Source organism: Trichosurus vulpecula, chromosome 2, assembly GCF_011100635.1.
Source record: "Trichosurus vulpecula isolate mTriVul1 chromosome 2, mTriVul1.pri, whole genome shotgun sequence".
Classification (NCBI taxonomy): Eukaryota; Metazoa; Chordata; class Mammalia; order Diprotodontia; family Phalangeridae; genus Trichosurus; species Trichosurus vulpecula.
In genome coordinates this window covers 11613148-11627660 of record NC_050574.1, presented here as the reverse complement: position 1 = coordinate 11627660, position 14513 = coordinate 11613148, and the positions used below count along the sequence as shown (strand labels likewise).

Here is a 14513-nt window from a genome sequence, read left to right as displayed (position 1 = left end):
CCTACAGGAAAGAAGAGGGAGTAATATAAAAAAAAATAAAAGGCAGGGGGATGATGGAGGGGAGGGCAGATGGGGGTGGAGGTAATCAAAACAAACACTTTGGAAAGGGGACAGGGTCAAGGGAGAAAATTCAATAAAGCGGGATGGGTTGGGAAGGAGCAAAATGTAGTTAGCCTTTCACAACATGAGTATTGTGGAAGGGTTATACATAATAATACATGTGTGGCCTAGGTTGAATTGCTCAACTTCTTAGGGAGCGTGGGTGGGAAGGGAAGAGGGAAGGGAATTTGGAACTCAAAGTTTTAAAATCAGATGTTCAAAAACAAAAAAAGTTTTTGTGTGCAACTAAAAAATAAGATACACAGGCAATGGGGCATAGAAATTCATCTTGCCCTACAAGAAAGGAAGGGAAAAGGGGATGAGAGGGGAGGGGGGTGTTGGAGGGGAGGGCTGACTGGGGAACAGGGCAACCAGAATATACGCCATCTTGGAGTGAGGGGGGAGGGTAGAAATGGGGAGAAAATTTGTAATTCAAACTGTTGTGAAAATCAATGCTGAAAACTAAATATGTTAAATAAATAAATTGCATTTAAAAAATTAAAAAAAAAATTCTTTTGTCACTGCCAAGGGATCACATTGTGATCTATGATGCTGATGAGTGTGGCTTCTACTGCATTAAAATGTAATTAGGAAATATTTAACAAAATTAATAAAAAAGAATACAATAAAATATGAAGAGTGTTGTTGTCTTTTAGTCATTTCAGAGATGTCTGTCTCTTCATGACTCCATTTGGGTTTTTGTGGCAAAGATACAAGAATGGTTTCCATTTGCTTCTCCAGTGGATCCCTTTTGTTAGGCAGTCAGAGGATAAGTGACTTGCCAAGGGTCAAACAGCTAAGAAGTGTTTGGAGACTGGATTTGAACTCGGGTCATCCTGACCTTGGGCCCAGTGCTCTATCTGCTGAGCCATGAGGTGCCTCTAAAGCACAGACAATGTTATATCTTACAACAGTCATTATTGCAACTCACAGAATCCCTTAGGTGTGGTTCAGAGGCCTCTCTTTTTATTTGAGTTTTACGTCATTGGTCTAATCAGGGGACATGGGTTTAAGAAATAACTACGACACTTGTGTCAGTGTGATCAAAAGCAGGACATGTGATTTCTGAACAAGAACACTATATTTTAAAAGAGGAAAGGGTTTGAATACCTGATCACAAAGGTCCTTTCTAGCCCTAAGTCCTAAAATCCTTAGATTCCACTGTTCTTGTCTCTTTCCCGCTGGCTTGTGAAAGACACTTGTTTGTCATAGTGTTAGGGGAGAATGCTGGGGATGGGTATGGTAGAGGAAACTGTGGCACAGGAGACATTGTTTCCTATGCCAGAGAGCACACCAATATTTGAGGACTTGGGAGTCAGAGAAAAATCAGCACAAACGGGCCGATGACTGAGAATGATGCTGCTAGGAGGTCTAAGGTGGCCATGAACAAGGTTTTTATCCATTTTAAAGTTGTACAATGTCAAGCTAGAGTTAATAGAATAAAAGGAGACATAGGTGCTCACTAGCAGGAGTACAGCCTGGGTGGCTCTTTTCTCAGGGAAATTTGTGGAAGAGAGATGAGGACTGTGAATATGTTTGACTTGCTGATGGTGTCTGTGTAGGAGAATCACTAAGTAGGCACTGGAACAGATCGTGAATCCCACACGTATAAATCAGGCATAAAAAAGGCAATTGTAAAAAGTGCAGCATTAAAAGAGGCAGGAGTTGAAATTGAACAATATCCCAGATGCCATATCTTTGTATTATTTGTCAGATACCTTGAGTTGTGCATAGTTCCAAGCAAAATGAAATTTATCAGTAGGTGGAAGCACCAGCAGAGGAAGCAGGAGGGGACAATGTACCTTTGGGCTTGGATTTTGAGTTCTATCCACCTTGAGTTACTGGGACTGATGGTGATGACCTGAAAGCCACTCAAGAGGCAGGTGATGCTGAGGCAAACACTCCAGGCCACATTTTAAAGATAAATTATAAGTTTACACCCAACAAGGTCCAAGAAATTTTTGAAGCCCAAACAGGCAATATGAGGAAATGCCTTGGAGAGAAGCACTTTTGAGTTGGCCAAGGCTGAGTGGGCAAAAAGGCATTCTATTGGCCTCAGCCTTTGGCTGATGAGTAAAGTGAAGGTGTGTCGGCCCAGGAGGAAGAAATTTCCAAGGATCCCAACTGAGAAGGTCAGCAGGAAAGATCTGTTGCACCAGGGTGAGAGAGTAGCCCAGTTCTGCACAGGCTGCACTGCTAGCACAGACCAGTCCCCAGCAAACTAGGAGTAGGCCTTGGGATGACTGAGTCAGTGGCAGCTTCTGCTTCCAGACCTCTCATCCCACTATGACAAGGGAATCATACATGTCAGAAGGAGATTTAAAGGGGTCCCTTTGCTGACCCCAGGGGCAGGACTCTTTCATTGCCAATACTTGGATCTGGATTGCAGACCTGGGTCTTAGCCACAGTACAAAGAGGAGCACTAGCACAGCAGAGCATGTGGCCACAGGAGAGCAACGACCCTGGTCACACTTCCAGGGTTGAAAAGAGTCCTTGCTGTTGATCACAAACCAGTGCACAGTGTAGGAGAGCAGTAAACACACCTCTCCCTAGGTCATACCACCTTGAAAGAGCCCAAAACTTACAGGTCCCTAGAATTGCCTCTGAAAATGTCTGTGCAAGAATACAAGAACATATCAAAAGTGCTATAAATGAGAATTATAGCAGTGTACATGCACATTCTCTCTCTCTCTCCCTCTCTCCCCCCCCCCCCCCTCTCTCTCTCTTAAAGACAGAAGTAGAAAGGCAGAAGATGTGGAAAAGTAATAATAGAAAGAAACAGTACAACAGTAATAACAATGAAAACAGTAATATGAGCTAGTACTTAAACAATGCCCGCCTTTGCCAGTCTGTGCTAAATGATTGCCAACTATTATCCCCGGAAGAACTGAGCAAATGCATACCTTCTAAAATACAATATTCTATTATTTTCTGGATGTAATTACTTTAAAATTGCTCATTTCATACTGATGTAGAAATAATTTTGGGCTCTCCTTGTCTTTGTGAGTGGAACATATCTTATAATACATTTGACGAATCTGAAAATCTTCAATAGATTCCTAGAAAAAAGGAAAATTTCCTTTGGTCATGGCAACCAATAAAATAAAGAAAATACACAATATTTCTCATCATTGTCCAATAATTGCTGTTTCTATGGTGACACCAAGAAAGTTAAGGACAGTAGGGCTACATGTGTTAACAATTACAAAGGTTTTAGACCGCTGGCAACCATCAATTTACATCTTGTTACTCTAAATGCGTGATGCTTATTCAGTGACCACAAGAAGGGTTCATTAGTAATAGAAATGCATTGTATCAATCTTGACATCCTTGCTATAAATGAAACCAAAAGACAACAAGGAAACTTGAAGTACATGAAAAATTGGTTTAAAGTTCTCTATGAAGATACGAATGAAGTAGGTGACAAAATGTATCCATATGTTATCACCCTGCATTGCAGTAATCACAATATGTATCAGCAATAAAAGTACCATGCAAAATGTTTGGCCCTTGTACACTAGTTGCCAGGGATAAATTTATGGCATAGATTCAGAGGTGGAATGGACCTCAGAGGTTATTTGATCAGTCTGTCATTCAACAAACATTTATTCAGCACTTATTATGTGCCAGACACTGTGCTAAGAGCTGGGGATGCAAAGAAAGGTAAAAGATAGTCCTTGTACTCAAGGGGTTCACAATATGATGGGGGAGATACCATGCAAACAACTATGTACAAACAAGCAGAAACACTGTATTTTGGATTTGGATTTTAGCATAAACTTTTAGAAGAAACGTAAATGAAACAAGAAAAAACAAAAGGAAAAATTGGTGAAAAAAGATATAAATGAAGTCTGTCAGGAGTAAAAATGCGTTTGAAGGTAGAAAAGCTTGTAAAGATACAAAAGTGAGGTGGGGAGACAGAAGTTACTATGAACCACGGCAAACACCTCTTACTTGCTTCTATTTCTAAATTCTGTGAAAGAAGCTTGAAAGACAAGCAAGATCAAAGACGGTTAGGTAGAATATAAATGGATGAAAGAGGCTAGAGGAGTAAGGACTTGGTGAAGAATGAATAAGGAAAAGTCAAAGGTAGCTGCCAAGAAATGTAAGCTTGAAATAGGTAAGAGGGAAATGTGAAGATGAATCAAACTGATGGGTTAAATGAATGAGTAGAATGAATTATCAAAAGAGATAACATGCTGGTGGCAGCCTTAAGGGATGAAGAGAATGGTGATAGAGTTGTTATGGAAACTAAGAAAAGGACATTGAGTGAAGATGAGAAAGGTATTAAGAAGTAAAAATTCACTGCAAGGATTTTTAGCTAAGGGATGTTGAAACGTCACCTATGAAGGGCGATGAGGTCATGATATAGAAGAGAGCATCTCAAAAGACAGTGGTCCACTAAGATACCAAAGAAAGACTGCAATGCTTGTTCCACGGTCTTTTCAAGAATGATTTCCTGTCCCTAGACATACAGGGCCTGAACAATATTCTGTCTAATTGGCTGGAGGAAGGCATTTTCTGCTTCTAAGCTTTTACATGTAAAGCTGAGATATAAAAAGATACTCACTTGTTTGATCTCTGCTTCTAGGATAGAGGAAAAGGCTGTACAGAACAGAGTATGTCTTTCTCTTTGTGTGTTTGTGTGTCTGTATGATGGCCCAGGCATGGCCTAGTTATAAGGACTGTATTGTCTGAGCTCATCTGCCCTGAGATGTGATTATCTTGTGAATTATAAATCATTATAGAAGATCTTCCATATTATAGTGTAAGCCCGGCTTTTCTTCCTTCCCCCCATCTCCCCCTCACCCCCCTCAAGACTCTCTGGTTTGGAATATCAGACATTCCTTTCCCCCTTTCTTTCTTGCAAAGACCTTTAAGACTTTCCGGCTTGGAATAAAGAATCAGACATTAACCTCTCAGACATCGCTCTCTGGCTGATGGGCCCAAAGAATGGAATACACTAGGAGACAGGCCCGAATAAAGAACAGGTAACTCTTAAGACAAAGGACAGGAAATTCTGAAACTGCTTCTTGAGGACATAGCCAGTTCTCAAAAACAAAATGATTGACAAGATCTTCCCCTTCTGAGGGGAGTGGCTGCCCCTTCTGGAGGGGAACATCTGGGACAGTTCAGAGTAGGCCCTCCTTGTTCAGGAAGCTATAAAAGTCCCTACGTGGAACAAGCTAGAGGGATCTCACTATGGAGAGGAAGCTTCCTGGGATCAGTTTCCCTTTCGGGCCTTGATTGAGCTGGGCTGTGTAAACCGGGACCCCCCCCCCAAGCTTTGAGAGGATCAAGTGCTGGAGTTCCCCTGAGAGGTGATGAATCTATGTTGTTTGTGTCTTTGTCTTTGTTGTGTTAACTGTGTTTGTTAGAGTATGTCCCGTCTTTCGATAAAAACCATGCTCTCTCAGGAGTGTGCTTTATTGCCAATGTGAATCCAAATCCGAACCTAACTTAGCTTAATCGAACATCATGCCATGTGCAGGAGCAGTGACATTAATCTACCAAGGGAAAAAGGGATGTCTACAAGAGTAAACTTTTGTCCCAGGTGAAAATGTCTTCAGTGATTCCCACTGATTAAGAATCCCCCATCTGCAATTACTAATGAATAATGACAATGACTAAGTCATGAACTAAACACAGAAGAGAGAAACTTTCCTGGGCACCTAGAGACCAGAAATGTACCTGTTAAAGAGGTAGTCACAGGTAGAGGGGGGAGAACTAGCATCTTGTTATGGGCACTTCCATTAGTAACCTTGGAGTTGCTTGGTACTTTGGGGCTTGTCCTGTGGGATGCCAGGCCTTGTTTCAGCCCTCTTTTTCATTCAAGTTTTCAGCCTCCCTAGCATTCTCTAAATATGAATTCCTGCATAAACAATATTCTTAGTATTGGTAGTTGTACCTTTTTGTGCCTTGATATTTTTTCAATTCCTAGGATCTGCTTACTGCTATCTTCGCTCCCCCAAAATCATCACCTGCAAGAAGTGGACTTTATAATCAGTAGGGAAAGTAACACACCTCAGTAAGGACCCGACGCTCTTCAACCTCTGATAAAGTTTTCATTTTTGGAAGACATTATAATTCAGTCAAAAGAGTGATGAAGTTGGGTGTGCTTTGTGACAATCTTATTTCTTACGTAATGTGTGTATGTGAGTTTGCATGCATTATGTTAAGTTGTTTTGCCCTGTGTATTATTTGTATCCACATGAATCTGTCTAGGTGTGGCTTTCAGGGAAGCAAGAATACATATCTTTAGAGTCAGCTTCCTCCAACTGTTTTTAAGGAGACTTGTATTCTCTTCCTAAAAGGATGCAGGAGGTTGAGGCTATAGGTTGGTCACTCTGCTCTAGGCTAGAACTAGATTTATCTTCTCCTTTAAAAATTATTAGTCTAAAGGAAATAATTTTTAGGCTAATTGGACCAGTGCAAAATGATGAAGGAATCACTAGGTAAAAACAAGAATGGGGAAAAATTCTGACACGATTTTATTTTCATCTCAAGCTATGGCAGAGAGAAATTATAACTAGATATAAAAAGAGAGATGTTAAATATTTACTTTACATACAATATCACAATAATACAGATAGTAAAAAGATAAAAACCTACATCTTGATACTTAACTTTTTCTAAATAAGGAGTGTTTTTAAGAAAGGAACCATAGAATCAAAATAAAATATGTTAATGATTATATATGTGAGAAATATACTTAATCTAGGAATAAACAATACCCAGAAAGCCAGGAAGGTTTTAATTATTTCTTACATTTATTCTTTCTGAATAAATGTGGAGCTACCTTAATGGAGTACGACTTGTTCAGACAAATGCGAGCTCTTGTATTAGCTTCCAACTTGAATCTCCTCCCTTGCTCTCCTTTGGCCAGATACAACCACCTGAACTGCCCACATCATGCTCCCCTCAAAGGGCTCCTTAAGCATGCCTACAAACTTCTAAAGTTTTACCTGATCAGAAGCCTGGTTCTGCTAGGTCACTGCTCTTACTAGAACCAGTCACCTCTGACTTACATCCTGCTATCACTCAAAGCTAGGAGGAGTACTTTTAATCCTGTGGAAACAGAATTTCTCCTATTGTTTCCCACATGTAGATCAGACAGAGCACAGAGGAAAATGACAAAGATAAAAAACATCTGTAGGGAGAGTTAATATTGGAAGACTTGAGGAAAGCTGGTACACTAATGCATTGTTGGTAGAGCTATGAATTAGTAATAATGATACCATAAAGTTAGTTATAATAATAATTGCATTTAATTTATCATACAGGCTTTCTTGAAATGAAAATTTATTGTTACATATTTTGAATCCTCTCTTATGTTCTGCTATGCATATAACATGCTTTTTTTCTTTCTTACTTTGTATTTAAGTTTCAATATTTATGTTTGTGATATGTTTTTGTTTCTTTTCTCTATTTGTATTTGTGTTCTGGTAAAATAAAAAAATAAAAAATAATAATAGCATTTATATAGATAACATGTGTCAGAAAGTGTGATAAATGCTTTACTTTGTTCCTTTTATTCTAAAAACAACACTGGGCGGGAGACATGCTTATCATTCCCATTTTACAGTTGAGGAAGCTGGAGAAAACCAAGGCTCAGTTATTTGTTCAAGAACATACAGCTACTAAGGATTCAAACCCCAAAAGTCTCTTACACCTGAAAGGCTTTGGCCTAGTTGGCTATTGAGGTCCAAGCAAACTTCTACAGTCAGCAACCATGGTTTCTATACCACTGGAAAGAGGGGGAAAACTGGGTGGAGGAGTAAGTTTTGATGAAAGCCAAAGCCTATATCATGTGCTGGGGTCTGCTAGTGCAGCCTTGTTGCCAGTACCATGGGAGGTGGGGGAGGCACGCTGAGTGATTTCAGGATCAGTAAGCATCAGTTCCTGGGTTTTTACCCTTCTTCAGGATTCTTGGTATCCTTGATCATGGAGACAGTTGAAGTTGCTTTATCTTTGGAGCATAATTTGTATTTTGCAGAGCTTTCAGAGGTCATTCTGATCAGAGAAAATATGGCCTTTTTGTTCTTGTTATCTGGAAGTTGAGTGGAGAACTTTCAAGCATGTCTGATAAAAAGATGATAATTGAGTAGAAAATTTGTAAAACAAATTTAAAAGTGCAATAAATCTTAGAAATGTAAATTTATTTGCAACATAGGCAAGACCTTAATGGAATAGTTCTAATAATCTGATATGGGAACAAACAAAATCCTAGAAATTCCGAGAATTTTAATATATTCAAAAAGTTTTGAGGGAAATAAAAATAGAGGAATTGGAATAAAATTTGACATTCTGAGGTCATAAAAAGATAAAGAAAAGAGAGAATAAAGGGAGGAATACACTAGTGAAAAAGGAAGAAGGATATAGAAATTGGTATTTATTATAATTGTGGTTTATGAGGAAAAACGCATGCAAAAATTGAGGAAAAGAAGGGAGGGTAGCAATAGAGGAGCTTCATTCTTACTTAAATTGGACAAACATGTGAAGAATTCAGTGTAGAGGCACACAAGCAAGGATTTGGGGCTCTTGAGAGGGACAGGGAAGCATACAGTGACAAAGAGTTTATTAAAATCTTTGAAAGACTGAACATCAATGGATTCAATGATCCACCTTTCCTCTGGAGGATCCATAATGTTTTTGTTATTCACCACTTGATGGAGAGGTGATGGAATCAGGTTCAGAAAGATTTGGGCAATTTTGGACATAGCCCCTGTGCAAATTAATTTTGCTTGACTGTAATATATTAGAAGGCATTTTTATCTTAACCTTTAATTGGAGGTTACAAAGGAGGGTGCAAAGATAAGCAATAGTGTTGCTAAAAATCTGGGTTATTGAATCACATTTAATGTACAGAGGAAAAAAAAGAATGAAGGTCAGAAGGAAACACAGACAAGCATTATAATAAAATGCACTGTTTGAAAAGTATATGTGTTCATTTCTATACATACATGCATATTTTCCCACATTGGTGTACTACATGTGTATACATGTAGGTGCATGTATGTTTTTGTACATATAAGCAATATTATATTCAGTATACGTTCATGTGTATATATACATGTAAATACATATATATTTATATGTATAAGCATTTACATGTGCACATGTAGGTATAGATATTATAAAGCAAGTGGTATGAAATGGAGGTTCATCATGTCATATGCAATTCTCTTCTTGTGTCCTGCTGTGAATATATAAATACTCATTTTTGTTTTAAAGTTAAGAATTAAAATGAAACTGCCCCTGATATTCCACATGATAACATGACTTGAGCAAAAGAAATGGTAACAAAAACATTTCCAAGGAGAGAAACACAATGTGACTATGTGAATTTGATGTATTGTGGCGAATAAAATGTCCAAGGGACATAATTTCTGGGTAAGTAATAATTAATTTATTAATTTTGGCTGGCAAATAGTCAATAAAATGAAGGTCATTGGCCCTCTTGGAAGCCAAATACAAATTTTGAAGGCCCATAAATACTTAAATACCCTTGGAGAAGGGGTTGTAACTGATGGGTAGAAATCAACTCTGCTTAACAATCAATGAGAGAATGGATATTATGAGAGGTGGGCTTATTCTAATGAGGGGCTGGGGATGTGACTCTGATCATGTCACTGTTGGACAAAGAGATTCATCTCAAGTCAGACCACTCCCATCTGGCGCAATCTAGACAAAAGGAGTCCACCTCCACCCAGTCAATGAACAACCAAGATGGGATAAAATAAGATGCTCAAAGTGGGGTGAGTTCTCTGGACCAGGTCATAAGTGCCTTTCAAAGGCTGGACTATTAATGAGGAAACAGAAAGGGAAAAAACCCTGGATTCCCCAACTTAATTAATTTGTTATTAACAATCATTTCTCTAATCCCCCCATTTGATTCTATTGGGAAATGCAGTCTTCTCAATGAATCACTGACTGACATGTCAAATGCTTTATCAAGGGTTTTTAATTATGCAGCTTATGATGGAAATCAACATGAGGGGGAAAAGGAAAGAGATTGGTTGATGTGTTGAAATGACCTATTGAGGGTAGTCCCCTTTGGTAAACAAACCTTACAAAGAAAAAGTGCATAGGGAAAATGTAAATAGTAAAAACAAATTGTCCATTTCATAGGTCCATTGTATCTCAAGGCTCAGAGGTCTCACCTTTTTAAAAATTTTTTTAATTAATTGATTTTTAGTTTTCAACATTTGCTTCCATAAGCTTTTGAGTTTTAAATTTTCTCTTCTCCCCTCTCCACCCCTCCCCCATTCCTGAGACTTCCTGCAATCTGATATAGGCTCTACATACACATTTTTATTAAACATATTTTCACATTAGTCAGGTTGTAAAGAAGATTAGAATGAATGGGAGGAGCCCCAAGAAAGAAGAAACAAAACAAAACAACAAAAGAAAAGGAGAGCACATGGTCTGCTTTTATCTGCATTTACACAGAAGATGAGGGGAAAGACATGAAAAATGTTGTTCATTCAACATGAGCCCTGCTATGATCCAAAGCAGAAGTGTCAAACCACCAGGGGACCACATTGTGGCCCATGACACTCCTGACTGTGAATTGTAATGGATTAAAATATAATCAGGAAAAAATTAACAAAATTAATAAAAATACAATAAAACAGATAATATTTTCCCAGTCATTTCAAGAGGGTGGTTGTTCCTTCATGACTCCATTTCCTGTTTTCATGGCAAAGATATTTTAATGGTTTGCATTTGCTTCTCTGGTGGATCCATTTTGTTAGGCAATCATAGGTTAAGTGACTTCCCCAGCATCACACAGCTAATAAGTGTTTGAGGCTGGATTTGAACTCAGGTCTTTCTGACCCCATAATCCAGTGGTCTATGCACTGAGCCATAAGATGCCTCTAAAACACAGAAAATATTACATTTTAAAACAAAGTTATTTTGCAACTCACAGAGACCCTTATGTATGGCTCAGTTGCCTCTGTTTCTATTTGAGTTTTACATCATTGGTCTAATGAAAGGAAAAGTGGATTTAAAATCAGGAGACATGAGTTTAAGAAATGACTGTGTCACCTGTAATGTATGTCACAAAAGGCAGGATATGCCATATCTGGACATAAATGCTCTATTCTAAAAGAGGAAAGAGTTTGAATACATGATCACAATGGTCCTTTCTAGCCCTAGGTCCTAAAATCCTTAGACTCTACTGTTCTTGCCCCTCTCCCACTAGCTTCTGAAAGACACTTGTTTGTCATAGCGTTAGGGGAGAATGCTGGGAATGGGTATGGTTGAGGACACTGTGGCAAAGGAGACATTGTTTCCTATGCCACAGAGCATACCAATGTTTGAGGACTTGGGAGTCAGAGAAGATCAGCACAAAAGGGCTGATGGCTGGGAACCATACTGCTAGGAGGTCTAAGGTGGCCACAAACCAGGGCTGATGTTTGTCAATTTTAAAGAGATAGAATGATAAGCTAGAGTTAATGGAATAAATGGAGACATATGTGGTCACTAGTAGGAGAACAACCTGAGTGGCTCTTTTCTCAGGGAAAATTCTGGGAGAGAGATGAGGACTATGAATATGTTTCACTTGCTGATGGTGTCTGTGTAGGAGAATCACTAAATAGGCACTGGAACAGATCATGAATCCCACACACATAAAATCAGGCATAGAAAAGACAATTGCAAAAAATGCAGCATTAAAAGAGGCAGGAGTTGAAATTGAACAATATCCCAGATGCCATATCTTTGTATTATTTGTCAGATACCTTGAGTTGTGCATAGTACCAAGCAAAATTAAATTTATCAGCAGGTAGAAGCACCAGCAGAGGAAGCAGGAGGGGACAATGCACTTTGGGGCTTGGAATTTGAGTCCTGCCCACCTTGACTTACTGGGACTGATAATGATGACCTGAAAACCACTCAAGAGACAGGTCATGCTAAGAGAAACACTCCGGGCCACAACATAAAGATAAACAAAAAATTTACACCCAATGGGATCCAAGAAATTTTTGGAGCCCAAACAGGCAATCATTTGAGGGATTCCCTTGGAGAGTAACATTTTTGAGTTGGCAAAGGCTAAGTGGGCGAAAATGCAGTCAATGGGCCTTAACCGGTGTCCAATGGGTAAAGTGAAGGTGTATAGGCCCAAAAGGAAGAAATTTCCAACAATCCCAATTCCAATCTGAATAAGGAAGAGAATGCCAAACACCAGGTAACTAATCATCATTTTCTCCAAGTCTTCAGGAAAAGAACTGTGGTCAGAACTGAGAAATCCTAGGAGAAAATGAAAGATTTGTGAAATTTCTTAAGGGTGTGATTGAAGAAAACAGGGATTAATTTGGGGAACATTGGGATAAACTGCCTGTTGGACTCAATTTGTTTATAATTTAGCTGGAGGGAGCATAGGGCCCCACTCAGAATTATTTGTACTTTTTATATTTTTCCTTGGTAGCTTGCATGTGAAAATGTGTAAAATATTAAGAAATAACATAGACACAACACCAGAAGTCCATCCTACAATCCTAAGTCTTTTTTTCTTTTAAGATTTGGACATTGATGCCGGAAGTTCAATTCCAAAAGGCTAGATATGTAAGAATGTTTTCAAAGGGTATTATTAAAGTATGAAATAATAAAAATATGCAATAAAAATAGCCATTTAAAATAAGAAATTACCACATAAAATCAAGCTACCCTGGGCAAGACAACTACTTTTCTTATCCTTAGTTGTCTTTCCTATTAATAGCATAATAGTAGCTAATTTCTAGGGTATTTATGGAGATCAAATGACACAATGTGACAAGTCATTTGCCAGAGTTAAAACATTATAAAATATATTAATTATTTATTTATTGAGTATAGTTATATTTTGAAATAATTATCTAGCAACTTAAGCTTAGAGAAATGATGAACTTTCATAGCTGGGATGTGTGTGGGGGGAATTCATTTCATGTCATTCTTGTTGCAATAAAGATTGTCAGAAATGTTTTAAACCTAAAGTTAATTGTATAAGGAATCACAAAACTCCTCTAACCCCTTGAGCAAATAAAATATCTTTCAAGAAAAGGAAATGTCCTTGTCTTCCCCCTGAAATTATCAGGTGATTCATTTTAAATAAATGACAAAGCAACCAAGCCCACTGATTTTGTAATGTTTTGCAAGTTTTGGTATGTTCATGTAAAATAATATCATAATTCCAAAACAAAATACAAATATACATACCAAAGTGGTTAATAAAGAAGCATCTGTTAAATGCAAATTATATGCCAGGTAATGTTGAAGGTGGTTGGGATGCAAATAAAAGAGATAAGTTCAACCTTCAATTAGCTTATGGTGCACCAAGAATACAAGAATATCTCAGAAGTGATACAAATGAGAATTACAGCAGTATTCACATTGCCTCTATTTTTAAAAGACAGACATAGAAAAGCATAAGATATGGAAAAGTAATAATAAAAATAACAATACCACAACAGCAATAGTAATCAACAACCGTACAATGAGCTAGTATCTAAAGAGTGCCTACCATTTGCCAGTCACTATGCTAAGTCTTTCCCAAATATTGTCTTGGGCATCACTGAATAAATGCATAGCTTATGTGTATATCACATTCTGTTATTGTCTGTATATAATTACTTTAAAATAGTTCATTTTCATTCTGATGTAGAAGTAACTCTGGGTTTCCCTTGTCTTTGTTAGTGGAACACATCTTCTATTGTATTTGACCACTCTGACCAATCTTCACATAGGTTCCTAGAAAGAGAATAAAGCTTTTCTTTAGTTGTCACAAACCACAAATTAAAGAACATAAAAAAGATCCTCATCATGGCTAGTAACTTCTGTTTCTATGGTGACAACAAGGAAGTGAGGGACAGTAAGGCTAAATGTCTTAGCAATTACAAAGGTTTTAGAGAAATTGCAATCAATCAAGTACATCTTGTTACTCTAAATATGAGAGGTTATGCAGTGAACAGAAATGCCATTCAGAATGATAGAAACGAATTATACCAATCTCGACATTCTTACTCTAAATTAAACCAGAAAATAAAAATAAAATTGGAGCTAAATGAAAGACTGGGTCCAAAGTTCTCCATGAAGATATCAATGAAGTAGGTGGCAAAATGTATGTAGGGAGAGGAAACATCACATCAGGGTACATGTTATCATGTTGCATTGCAGCACTCACAGTATGTATTAACAATGAGATCATGATGAAAAAGAGTTGGGGCTTGTACACCTGGTACCAAGGATAAGCTCATATAGTACATGTAGAGGCGGAATGGACCTTAGAGACCATTTAGTCAGTCAGTCTTCAATAAATATTTATTCAGCACTTCTGTGCCAGACACTGTGCTAAGAACTGGGGATGCAAAGGAAGTTAAAAGACCATTTTATACTCAAGGAGCTCATAGTCTGATGGGAGAGATGGTACACAA

The 14513-nt window shown here is 38.0% G+C and overlaps 1 protein-coding gene and 1 pseudogene across 1 annotated transcript; both read right to left on the bottom strand.

Moving 5' to 3' along the window:
- Window positions 1-1305: 1305 nt before the first annotated feature.
- Window positions 1306-8819, bottom strand: LOC118836232 (annotated as a pseudogene).
- A 2510-nt stretch (window positions 8820-11329) lies between these two features.
- Window positions 11330-12307, bottom strand: LOC118836231 (vomeronasal type-1 receptor 1-like). The gene has a single exon (XM_036743572.1). It carries the CDS (start codon window positions 12305-12307, stop codon window positions 11330-11332), a length of 978 nt encoding a protein of 325 aa, XP_036599467.1.
- Window positions 12308-14513: the final 2206 nt, after the last annotated feature.

Excerpts from the sequence above, each read along its gene's own strand:
- LOC118836231 (XM_036743572.1), bottom strand. The coding sequence starts at position 12,307 with ATGATGATTAGTTACCTGGTGTTTGGCATTCTCTTCCTTATTCAGATT.